Below are 13220 nucleotides of genomic sequence, written 5' to 3'. Positions count from 1 at the left end.
TTCCAAAATCCAGTTAATCAAATTTTGAACTGGAAGTGCAATACGATTCTCTCAGACAGCAGGAAGCTTAAAAGGTGAAGTCAGAAGAGCCCTTTACCAAGCTGAATAAGTCAGCTTCCCACATCTCATCTTTCCACAAATTCTTTAATATGCTTTCTTGGATAATTATCAGTCTGCTCCTTATATCAAGGCCAGTTCATTTTGTAAAGAATGACAAATATTCAGATAGTTAAGCACAAAGAGTGCCTTCTGTAACAATTCTGGTGATTTCTTAGTTAAAAAAAAAAGACATTTTAAGCTACATTGTCAAGCTTTTTAATGCTCTACATTCTTTCACCAGCTTCTTGGTTTAGATCAGTTTGAAGACAAACACATCCACCAAATGCTAACAAATTCTTCCCCACTCTAGTGTTTAAGATGGAATTTGCTCCCTAAGATTAAAAAAAAGCAACCCCTCTTCATACCCCCACCAAATAGTAGCATAATATCAATGCTCTTTATCTTTATGAGATATGTAAAAGAACAGGTAGTTACAGAGATGCGCTACTAGAAGTCAGCATTACATGTATTCAGAAACCATCGTTCTGCTTTTTTTCTGAATACATGACATTGGAATAACTCGAAGTTGCTCCTCAATTTATGCATCACTAATGAGGTAAGTCAACGGTTCAGTCTGCTTGATTTATACAAGCTTTTTAAAGGCTGCATCAATGCTTTCTTGACACGAGCCTTTCCATGAAGAAAGTACTGATTACTACCATAAACATGAGCACCTATAACCATAAAAGGTAGCTACAAAAACAGCAAGTATGGCAGTATCACAATGATAAATACATCTAGTAAATGAAGCACCAGAGCTGTAGTTTAGGAATGCAAAGCATAAAAATGTCAGAATTCAGTCCTTGGACAGAAATCAGTCTAACCCCTCAATTTCTAACCCCCCACAGTCCACAAGACAACTGTTTACATGAAGCAGACTTTCATTTTATATCAACAGCATTCTTCTTTTTGCCACATGGTAGATATTTTAAGATCTAAGAATGGATTTAGGTATGCTGGGTGAAAATGAGGACAGAGGAAAAGTACTTATCAAACACATACTTACAATTTCACTAGAGGCAGATGGAACTGTACTCGTTATTGCTGACTTTTTATTTTTTGGTCCTAACAAAGACACCTCTCTCAACAGTGACAATGCAGCTTTTCTTATCTCTTTGCCAGCATATCATTTTACTTAGCACATAAAGATAACAGAAAGATGCCTTACCTTTTTCTTCATCTATGCGAAAGACTCCTATACCAGACCCATCTCTGATAGAATATCGAATCTCCCCATCTCGTCCTGTGTCTTCGTCATAAGCAGATACTGTCATTACTGAGGAGCCAACAGGAGCATCTTCTTTTATAAAGCCTTTATCTGCAAATATAGAGAACCGTGGCGGGTGCAAGTTTTCATTCACATCAACTACCTCCACTTCAACATAACATGTAGAGGACAATGAAATGGGTTTTCCTTTGTCCTTGGCCCGCACAGTCAGGTTATAAAGTTGTTTCTTCTCATAATCCAGTCTTTGTACAATACGTATTGCTCCGCTTAGTTTATCAACATCAAAGGTGCCATCTCCACTGTCCAAAAGACTGTATCGTACTTGACCTGACTGGCCTAAATCAGGATCATAGGCTTCTAGCCACGTAATAATTGTTCCCTCAGGAAGATCTTCTCGAATTTTCACATGATAATTTGAAGGAATAAATTTAGGAGGATTATCGTTAACATCTTCTATAGACACTTTCAAAATAACTGTTGAAAATAATTGAGGTTCTTCAGTAGGTTGGTCCCTTGCCTCTATTTTCAAGAAATAGACATGCTGTTCTTCACGATCAAGAACCCCCACAACTTTCACAACTCCTGTCACAGCATTAATAGTAAACTTGTCTGTATCTGTAAGAAGAGAGTATTTTACTTCTCTATTAGCCCCCAAATCTTTATCAGTAGCTTCAATTTGAATAATTTCACTGTTCAGCTCTTTGTTTTCACTCACTTCTACAAAATAGCTGTCTTGTAGGAACTCTGGTGGGTTGTCATTAGCATCCAAAATTCTTACATCTAGAAGGTGCCAGGCAGACTTCTGTGGTATTCCAAGATCGTAGACAGTAATGTTCAGTGTATATTTATCTTTTACTTCCCGGTCAAGGGGAGACAAGATTTTCAGCATTCCACTTTCCATGTCAACAATGAAACTACTATCTTCGTTACCTCCAGAGATAACATACACTAACTTTCCATTGAAGCCAGTATCAAGATCAGTAGCATTCATAAGTATTATGCTGGAGCCCACAGGTTGGTCTTCTCTTACCTCAATGCTACTGGGGAGCGTACTTCTAAATTGAGGTGCATGCAGATTCACTGAGTGAGTGTCAAAGAAAACATCCTCAACTTCTCCACGGCTGTGCAATTTATTTGCTTGCAAGAGCTTCTCTGCGAGCATTTTGGCAACGCCAGTTTCTTCACACTGCAAGTTGACCGGTTTGCGACTAGTAGCTACAGTTATGTTGATATACAATGGTTTTGCAAAGTTTTCTCCATCTGTAGCTGTAATTTTCAAACTGTGAAAAGAAATTTTAGCACCTAGGCCATCTGTTAGTGACTGCTTGAGGGAAAGTACTCCAGAATTTGGATTTAGGCTAAATAAATCCAGTTCATTTCCAGATTCAATTTGGTATCTCACCAACTGAAGCTCATCAGCATCAATGGCAGATACGGTTGTTATTTGTTCTCCAACACCAAGATCCCTGGGGATTGTTCCCTCACAATTTATTTTCTCAAACAGAGGTATATTGTCATTCAGGTTATTTAAAATAATAGTAACAGGAACTTCAACTTCTCGACGATATGGTATACCCCAATCAGAAGCTCGAATCCTTAAATTGTAAAGCCTTGGCATCAATTCATAATCTAATTCTTCTGAGGTACTAATAACCCCACTGAAATGGTTAATCACAAATGGCAAAGGATTTAGGTTTGCGATGCTGTACGTCACGTAACCATTTTCCCCTTCATCAGGATCTTTTGCGCTTACTCTCATGACACTAGTACCTATTGGCATATTCTCATCAAAAGAAGCTTTATAGGATGTCTGAGTAAATTCAGGAGGATTGCTGTTCATGCCTAGTACCTTAATTAATACTTTTGCAGAAGCTCTTCTGTCACTTGTCACAACTTCAAGTTCAAAATGGGATGAGTATTGTGCTTTTATGGGTTCTGAAGTGGTAATGAGACCAGTGTGAGTGTTTAAATTGAATTTTACTTTGCCAGGTGTGTTTTTAAATATATATTTTAAATGGGGGTAACTAGGCAGAGCTTTTACCATTATCACAGGTGTGTTTGGAGGAGCAAATTCACTTATTTCAGCTCTATATATCTCTTTTTCAAATCTGACAGGACCAGACTTAAACAGTGGTGATGTCACATGAACAACTTTTACAGATGAAAACTGCTGAGGATTTCCTTTATCTTTAGCTTGAAGGGTAAGGTTGTATCCAAAGGGGTGGCTCTCCCAGTCAATGGGACCAATGGCTTTGATTCTGTATTCTTTACCTCCTGGAACAGACCTCACTGTTCTGAACTGCTGAAGTGGATCACCTGCAACAATATTTAATGATGCTATTTCTCCATTTGGACCTTGATCGTTGTCCTCTACAGTTACAACTGCATAAGTTGGATCCTTGTCTGATTCTGAGGGAGTCAGTGTAACAGCTGTAATAACAGGTGCATATTCATTTGCTTGCTCTACGTGCACAGTTAGTTTTGCCATACTGCTGATGCCACTGCTACCATACAGCTTCAGTCCACGATCCACTGCAAGAATTTCCATTTCATAACGCTTAGTGTCCAAGTAGTCGAGTCTACCAGTTAGCACTATCACACCACTAGTTGGATGAATAGCAAACACATCTGTTCTTTCTTTAAAGCTATAATAGAACTCTCCATTGGTTCCTATATCTGCATCTGTTGCACTGACTCTTGCGATGCTTGTCCTTATTGCTGTGTTTTCAGGCAAGGAAACACTGTAAGATGTTGGAGAAAACAAAGGTCGCAAGTCATTTGTATCCAGTACCTGTACCCTGACCTTCGTGCGTGTTTCAGCATTTGTATTTTTCTCAACTGCTTTAACAGTCAGCATATAATGGTCTTTTACCTCTCTGTTAAGGATAGCTGTGTTTCCTCCCTTGGTCCGTATTCTCAAAAAGCAGAAGTTTCCAAGAACATATTCTTCAGCTTTAAACAAGTTCTCACTGTCTCCAGAAATAATTTTGTATCTTATGTCCCATAATGGATTTGTGATGTAAATGCCCATTTTCACTGGATGCCCAACATAAGTCTTGGCTGCAGAATTCTCATACACAGTGGCATTATACTGTACTTGTGTAAATTGCATTGGTGGAGCATGATGTGGGATTTGATTTCCTTCACAGTTTCCAAAATGCTGCACCAGCAGCATCAGCAGCAACAGCATAGTCAAGTATCTTCCCATGGCAGTAATTACAAAAAAAACCTGAAACAAGAGAAAGAAGCGTTAAGACTTATGACTGTTCAAATACTACTTAGATGACCTCAATGCTTAGTTTAGAACACACACTTGCAAGAAAACTATTAGTTATACATCTACGTTACAACCATTTTTGCTGAAAGTTTCAATATGATTTCCAGTAACAAAAAAGCAGCTAAATTAAAATCCCCCCGAATTCTCAATCCTTAAAACCAAATTCTAAGAATTACTATCGTGACACAAGGAGAATGCACTCAGTTAACTTCATCTGAAACACTTCATGAAGCAACACTGTTAGGAGAAATATGCCAGTGCTGTCTACTACAAGTGAGCAAACTCGATCTGCATGAATTTGCAGTACTGAACTTTCTCTCCAGTCCTCTAGTTCTAGTTTTCTGATAGAAAATTATTCTCGCTCATTTCACTTAGATTGTAAAATGACTAATATCCAATGATGCAGAAGTAAACCGCAAGATATGGCTTAAGATTACCGTGAATTTTCTCGAGTATTCAATGTATCCTATAAACACCTGTTCCAAGAATTACAAAAATTATAAACAGGGAATTATTCCATACCTGTTTTATTCTCTCCTGTCTGAGTACCCTGATTAGGACAGTTGATAGCATTTTATTTTATTTTTTTAAGTCAAGCTCATCACTAAGCTGTACGACCATCAATAAAGAATGAAGCATATTCCTTTATTCCCCTCTCTGAACAGATCTGAAAAATGAGGATCAAGAGCTATGGGAACATGAATCTACCAAAATAACTGGAAGATCTATTGAGATGTGTTTCTTTTAAACACACACCAGAAATGACAGGGAAAGAGCCTGAAACAGCAAGACAGACATGGAGACATGCCTCATCAGCTCTATCTTTTGAGGAAGAAGTCAGTATATAATTTCCAATGCCTAAATCCAGGCAAGACTGCAGCATAAAGAAAGGCAGAAACCTCAGGAATGAGATCCTTCAAAACCACCCTCTTCATCTGGGTTTACAGCAAGAGTTGTTACTCCCAGATGTCTCACAGGATGATAAATCAAAGCTTTCAAAAAAATTGGGGGGGAGCGGCAGAATTTCTTTGCAGCAAGTAGAAAGCCATTTAACTTTAACTTGATTAAGTAGCACACATTCTTTTCTTTTACCTTCCCCTATTTATCTTCAGCATTTTTCCCTTGCCTCTTCTTTACTCTCTCCTTCCCTGGCTGGTCTTTGTCATACAACTTGCGTACTAATTCCCAACTGTACCCTCCTTTCATTCTTCCTGACCTTTTCTCCCCCATTTTATCCCTATTTTCCCCCTCTACCTCTGCCTGTCAGACGCTCCTCTGTGCCTATCCTCACACTGGTTCTGCTCACCTCAGCTCAAAGGGCATCTCATTCTGTTGTCGTCTTCCACCACTCATATTTTCTCTTACTGCTGTTTGTCTCTCCCTTAATTCCCACCTGCTTGATTAGATACCTGAAATACCCTATTGGCTGAAATTCCATGGATCATCTCTGCCCACTAGGAGATATTCGAGCAAATTAACCCACTTGTGATAACAGTTCACTCCAAAGCCTCAGAAGCAGATGATTCAGTCAGAGCCATTATTAAATCAGCAATATTGAGAAACAAAGGACTTAGGACTCAGATTCACAAAGCTAAAGGAAATATTAGAGAGGAATAATAGAAACCCATCCGGGGAAGAAAAAAAGCAAAAATCTATGGTCTGTCTTCCAAATCTAGCAATTAACATACTTGATTAAGGCTATAACCATAGCAAACAATAGAAAGTAAGTCACTAGCTAGAACCACTACTTAAAAGGTCTTAAAGCTGGAAGAATGAAAGGTTGGGAAGGCAAATGAGCGAGGTTGCAACAATCACAATTTCAATGGATTAACAATATCATTTCTCTCTTCTCTACTGTTTTTCCTAGGCTATGGTTTATCCTTAGAATAAACAGACACTTGGGTCTCCAGGACTTCATTTTCTAAATAAATGAATATTTTCATCACAAAAATTACTGCAATAAATAACCTATATCAATACCTCTAAAATTCCAAGCAATTTAAGAAGTCATTATACCACACTAAGACACATGTCAAAAGTGATTACGTCATTTGAAGTAATCAACAGAAACAACTCTCCCTGTGGAAGTCTTGGGACCTTCAACTCTGGCAGGTGAAAGGAGCTCTGCTCTATCAAATAAATGAGAAGGCTCTCCATGAGAGCCTTCCAAAAACTGTGGTACTTCCAAAACCATACACTCAGGGAAACAGAACAGAAGTATAGTCAGGGAAACAGAAGTTACTCTCTAGTCTTTCCTACCTATCAGAACATTTCTCTGTGAACGTCTTGTATTCTTCTCAGAGCCAAGGTAGCTCCTCACAAGTCACTTCAACACAATTCCTTAAACTTCCACCAGTCATTTTGCACTCTTGTCAAAACTGGACACATTTTAGGCCTATAATCTATTAAAATTCAGTATCAAAGAGCATGAACTCTGATTCTGTATTTATGGGGCTGCTATTAGCTCTTTTACTCCATTTGTTGGAATTTTAGCAGCTCTTCACTACCAAAAGCTACCTTATTGATCAGGTCTTAGGCTGCATAGTTTCCCTCTTTTCCTTCCTCAGCTGCACTAGGATGTTTTTGTTTGTTTTTATTTATGTTAAAATCCAAAACCCCATTTGTCTCCTGAAGCTATAGCATCCTGTAACTCACAGCCCTTACTTACTAGCAGTTGGCAATAAGCTGTCAGTACTGGTGTGTTTATTACGTAAAACACTATCTGTCTGCATCTTTTATCATTTGCTTCTCATATCTCAGGCACATTAGACTATGATGCATTAGACTGCATTAAGATATCCAAGCTCCTCATTAAAATTCTAAGCTGAACATATGTGTAGGTTTTACTATTACATAAATATTTTTCTGTGCCATAATACCTTAAGTACTCGTTGCTTATTTTCTGTAATAACTGCTCAGAACTGGCAACAGGCAGGCTATTAAACGTGGTTATGCAACTACCAGTAAGAGTCCATTCTGTAGCAGCGATCTCTAACATCTGCTGAGTCACACCATACAACTGAAGAGCATCCCTCAACCGAACAGTTAACCACACTAAATAAAAAGAAGTTAGATACTTCTGTTACCTGACGTTTTCCCCATCTTGTGCCATAATTTGCAGAGCTACCAGAAATTAAAAATTGTTGAACCAAGACTATTATCAACATATAATGTGATCTTGATAAATATCTAAAGCATTAAACAATGTAAAAAGTTATCTACTAAGAGAAAGTATGAAAACGTTAAGATAAAGTGGTAACGTCTTAGATACAAACTCAGATGGCTCATTACAGTGAGCCAGAATGACTGAATTTCACAAACTTTTTAGCCAAGGGCTACACTTTGAACTATTATTATTTTTTAAATAAATCTTTGGAGTATCACCACTTTAGGATTTTCTGCATCCATTTCCAAAACGTAAAGCAACTGTTTGCTTAATAAAACATCATAGCCCTAGGTTTACAAGAAGTACATCGTATTTATTGTGGAAAGGTAATCTCTAACAAAATCTGATTTCCTATTTGGAAGGATAACTATTATTTATGTGCGTATTCATACCAATGATAGTTTTACTATTTAGATATTGCATTAACAAAATGATTTAACTCAATGTCACTCACATATGGGAAAAAAAAATACTAACACAACTTAGAAATATGAACTAACTTCACAGTAAAGGCAACAGAATCAGAGAATCAGGTGGGCTGGGTGACCTTTTACTGAAAACTTCCAAATATTGATGATTTGGATAAGATACAAGTTATATACATGTTTCTCTTTGAGGAATGCTTGCAGTACATAGACTTCAACCTGTATAGTTTGAAACTTGCAAGTTTTAATCATCAAACACAGTATGTAGCAACCTCAACACCGAACAGGCAAAACAAGCTTTGTCTTCCACAAAAGGTATCAATAGTGAACCTACATTGTGGGAGTTACTCCCCAGCCAATCACATAAAAATCATGGGCAGAAAAAGCCCCTTAACTGGGCCGGACAGGCTGTTACTACGAGCCTCAGTGCCATTGTTATACCCTTTCTACACACAAGATCTGCCAGTTAAGCCCAGAAGGACTTCCTGCAACACTTCGTTACATTGCTTGCCTTAGCCAAACCAGACTCTGAGCACAGCCTGTGAACACTGCACTTCGGAAACACCAGGGAGCATTTTGGGGACTAAAATAAGTCCTTTAGTGCTGTTTGCACAATGATCGTCTTCTGAAAACTTTTACTAATTTCTAACAAATGAGGTAGCACTTTGCTTTGTTCTCTATGTTTTTTTGGCACATGCACACCACCTTCCCTGATTAGCAACTTTACGTTATTAACGCTAAAATGTCTCTACCAATCAAAACATCGCCGATTTACTTTAAAGGTCAGTTTTGATCATCACGTGCAAGTGATGCCATTTGACACAAACGCACTGTGAAAAGTTATTACTGCAGTAACTAAACTGTCATGACAGGGTTCCTATTGTAGAAGTCTAAGGGAGATCATGTGGCTTTGTGGATTGTACTAACTGTACAGTTACACCTTCTCTTTCAGCTTTTTTAAAAGCAATCATTTATGTAGACCAGTCAGGAAAAAAAGTCAGGTTTAACCGTTTCAACTTCCTCAAGACTCCAATCAAAAACTTAATAAATGTCTGATTTTCTTTTGAAATAAATACTGGAAGAGGCTTTCGTTGATTTTGGGGATAGGGGGAAGGGATAGGGACAACAGTGGGGGGCGTCTGTGTGTTGGTAGACAGAAAATTAACACTTGATGAAAGCACATACTAAAGTAACTTTACTAAAGCTAGTAAGTTATTCAAAAAATGTACAGTACCGTAGAGGTTAACTTAACAGTTCCAACTTGTGACTAAACTCCAGCAAGGTTTATGTTTATATGCCCCACGGTAGGATTTAATCTCATGAGGTACTTTGATTTGTGCAGTTGAGATCTCTGCTGTTAAAGGAAACGCAGCTGCTGTATTCAAACAGCACGCAAAGATTCCCAAGCCTGAGCAAAACAAAGATTCACACCGACAATTTTTCTATTTACATACACCAGTAACTGCCGTGTGTCTAATACTGAACTCATCCATTGTACACAGAAAAGCAGATCTTTGGGAATTAAGAAGTTGGGTTGAAATTCAACATGATGACAACTTTGCGAGGACCAAGAATAATTTTACTGAGGTTGCACTCAGCTTTAAACTAAAATAAATAACAGATACAAATCTTTGCTGTTTTAGAGCTTTGCTTTTTCTTTTGCTTCCTTGCTTTCACTGAAACCAGTGATAACTTGGCCATATAAGGTTCTTTCTCATGCTAGTTATAAAAGCAGTAGCCTATCGTACTGCTGCAACTACTAAAGCTCACCTTCCAGTGTCCTAAATGCAAGATTTCAGGATCTCACAGAGAACAAAAAACTTTGAAATAAAGTCTTATTCAGCGTTAAAACAGGGAATTTTACACACTAAATAGCTGAATAATATAACCACATGTTTAGACAGGTAAAAAGGCAGTATGCAGCAAGCAGGAGGCACAGCCATTACACACTATTCCTTTCTTTCACAGCAAGACAGCAGGAGCAGTATTTCCCATGCGGCCGCCTGGGAACAACTTGTAAGTAGCTCAAACTGCAGGAAAAACTGCTGTTAGAAGTCAGCGTTGATATTTTTTAAATTTCTTAATGCATCCCTCCGGCTCCCCCCCCCCCCCCAAAAAAAAAAAAAAGTTTATAAGCATTGGCAATGGGAAGCTCCACTGCCACTTGCTGACCCCAGGAGACTAAGCACACCTTTCCAACAAAGCTTGGTTTTGTCTGAGCTGCCAGAGAAGCCAGGAGGAGCGAGGCGAGCTGCCGGGGTCTCCGAGAGCCGCCTCCTCGCCTTCATCTCGCCGAGGAATCCGGCGAGGAGAGCACCGGGAGGCGCCGCGCTCCAGCGGGAACAAAGGGAGAAAATCACCCCGAGACACTTCTTCGCTGCCAGCCTCTCCCCTTGCCTTACCCGGGAATTAAGTTCACAATGGCCCATTAAACACATCCCAAGGCAGACACCTTGCCTCCAGGGGCAAAATATGATCACCACCTTTTTTTTTTTTTTTCCTCGACATAACTTCGGAGCAACCTGCCGCCTCGCCTTCCTCCCTCCCCCCCCTCCCCTCTCCTCTCGGCCGGCAGACCCCCAAAACTTCTCCCGACTCGCCCGGCTGACCCCACCTCAGTGCCCGCGGGGCGGGGACCAGCCCCGCATGGCGGCCCCGGACCGGGCCGTTCCGCACCGCGCTCCGCTCGCCTTCCTCCACCGCCGGCCGCCCGTCCCGCCGCTCGCTGCCCCTCGGCGCCGGGCCGTTCCCCCCCACCCCACGCCGAGCCGCCGGCTCCGTATTCCTCCGCCGCGCCGGCCGCTCCGGATCTCGTTTGTGCCGACGTTCCGCGGGAGCGGCCCCCGCACCCCGGCCCCTCCGCCCCGCCCGGGGCCGGGCCAGGCGCGGGGTAGGCGGGAGCGGGGCCGGCGGCCGCTCCCCCGGGCAGTGAAGTGCGGCCGGGGGGGGGGGAGGGGGGAGGCGGCTGGGAAAGTTCGCCCGGGCAGCGGTGGCTGCAGAGGGAAGGGGAGCTTGAGGGACGGCGCCGGGACGCGCAGTCCCCGCTCAGGGCGCCCCCCGCAATGGGCGTTTAGCAGCCGCTGACGCTCCTTGGCCACCAGCAACCGGCGCCCGCGGGGCTCGCAGACGAACGCCCGGAAGGAGCACTCCCTGCTCCTTCAGAAGCGATCGCGCTCGGTAGCGATCAAACGTTCGCCGGGGAATCCCTCCCGGCTCGGCTGCGGGCGGGAGGAGCCGGCGGGGGCGCGAGTGGGGCGCTTTATTAGCCCCGTAAATAAATAAAGCCAGCTGTGCGGAGGAGGGGGACCCTCCCTCAGCGGAGCCCTACGCGCACCGGGGCTGGAGATCAGAAGAGAGCGGCGCCTTCAGAGAGCGGCCCCTTCCCGGTGCCCTCCCTTCCCTCGGGGAGCGGCCCCTTCCCTCGGGGAGCGCCGCTCCGCTCCCCTCAGCCGCCCTCGCGCCCTCCCGGGTCAGCCCCCCGGAGCCCCCTCGCATCCCCCGGCGGCGCCGCAGTTCCGCAGCGGCCGGCCAGGGGGCGCCGCGCCACAGCGCACCGGAGGCCGGGCACGCCGCCGGCCGCCAGCCCACGGCCCGGCGCGGAGCCCCGCGGAGCCCAGCCCGGCTCCCGGGTCGGTCCGGGAAGGCGGCGGTGGCGCCTCGGGTGCGTCTAGGTCAAGTCGGCGTGCCTATATAGATATATGCCCGTATATACGTGGGTGCATATATAGAGGGATATACGCACACGACGGTTTTAAACTGCAGCAGCCGGGGGCTGAGGCGCAAGCCCCCCGAGCGCCGCCGCTGAGCAGCGCAGCGAGCCCCACGTGAAGCACCTCTGCAGGCGCCCCGCTGCGAATAAACTCCTCAAACAAAGAACTCACCAGGCCAGCTGGACTCGGCGCTCCCCTCTCAAAGTCCGCTCCAGCTCAGTTCATCTCCGCGCGCTTCCTTTTCCCTCCCCTCCGGTTTTTTTTCTTTTTTTTCTCTTTTTCTTTCTTATTTTTTCCTGGCCTTCGGCGAAGGAACGAGAGCAGCCCCGGCGGCCGCGCACCTCTACAGCGGACAGCCGGCCGCGGCCCCGGCGCTCAGCGAGCGCGGCGCCCGTCCCCATCGCCACAGCGCGGCATGTCGGCTCCCCCCCATCGGCTGCCTGCTACCGGAACGGCGGTGGGAAGGGGAACAAGAGATGGGGAGGGAGGGAAAAAATAATAAAACGAAAAGGGAAAAAATAAAAAGGAGAAGGAAAAAAAAAAAGGAGGAAAGGAAGGCGAAAAGGAGAGATCCAACTTTCTCAAGACATGTCCGGGCAAAGAACGGGAGAGTTGCGGAGTTGCAGCGTCGGAGAGAGTGAGTGGGGAAGCTGCGACGGATCGCTGGTTCCCTCCCTCCTTCCCCCGCCTCCCTCCCTCCCTCTCCCCCTTCTCTCGCGCTCCGTCCGCCCCCCGGACCCCACTGCCGGCGGCACCACCCCCTCCTTCCCCTCACCGCTGCGGCGGCGGCGGCGGCGCGCACCCCGCCGGGCTCCCCTCGGCCGCTCCGACACGGCTCCGCGCGGGGCCGCTGCCGCGCACCTGGGCCGCGGCCGCCCGCAGGTGAGGCGGGGCGGGGCGGCCCCCTCAGCCGTCCCCCTGCCACCGCAGGACCCTGCCGCGGGGGCCACCGACCCTGCCGCCGTCGCAGCGCCGGCCGGACAGCGCGACCCCTGCTGCACAGCGGGTCCTCGGCGGGGCACTGCCGCTGGAAGGGACGGCTGGCTGCCGGTGGGCCGAGCACGGCGATCGCCCGCTCTCCCCCAGCCACGCCAGGGCTGGAGTCTTCTCTCCTCTTCTCTCCTCTTCTCTCCTCTTCTCTCCTCTTCTCTCCTCTTCTCTCCTCTTCTCTCCTCTTCTCTCCTCTTCTCTCCTCTTCTCTCCTCTTCTCTCCTCTTCTCTCCTCTTCTCTCCTCTTCTCTCCTCTTCTCTCCTCTTCTCTCCTCTTCCTCTTCTCTTCCTCTTCCTCTTCTCTTCCTCTTCTCTCCCCCTTTTC

At 44.7% G+C, this 13220-nt stretch overlaps 1 protein-coding gene across 6 annotated transcripts in view; it reads right to left on the bottom strand.

Moving 5' to 3' along the window:
* Positions 1–12731, bottom strand: part of FAT1 (FAT atypical cadherin 1) — a 109191-nt gene extending 96460 nt beyond the window's left edge. For 3 of the 6 annotated variants that reach the window (XM_083836393.1, XM_083836395.1, XM_083836397.1), the window contains exons 1-2: positions 12681–12731; positions 1268–4556 (exon numbers count right to left, since the gene is read on the bottom strand). In XM_083836393.1, coding sequence (XP_083692519.1) covers positions 1268–4535 — 3268 coding nt within the window. In that variant the 5' untranslated portion in view covers positions 4536–4556; positions 12681–12731. Of the gene's footprint in view, positions 1–1267; positions 4557–10809; positions 11009–12680 lie in introns of those variants that run through there. The other 3 variants (XM_083836392.1, XM_083836394.1, XM_083836396.1) reach the window with 1 other exon arrangement.
* Positions 12732–13220: the final 489 nt, after the last annotated feature.

Source organism: Anser anser (assembly GCF_964211835.1).
Source record: "Anser anser genome assembly, chromosome: 4".
Lineage (NCBI taxonomy): Eukaryota > Metazoa > Chordata > Aves > Anseriformes > Anatidae > Anser > Anser anser.
Note: the sequence above shows the minus strand (reverse complement) of the source record. Positions and strands in the feature narration are given on the sequence as shown.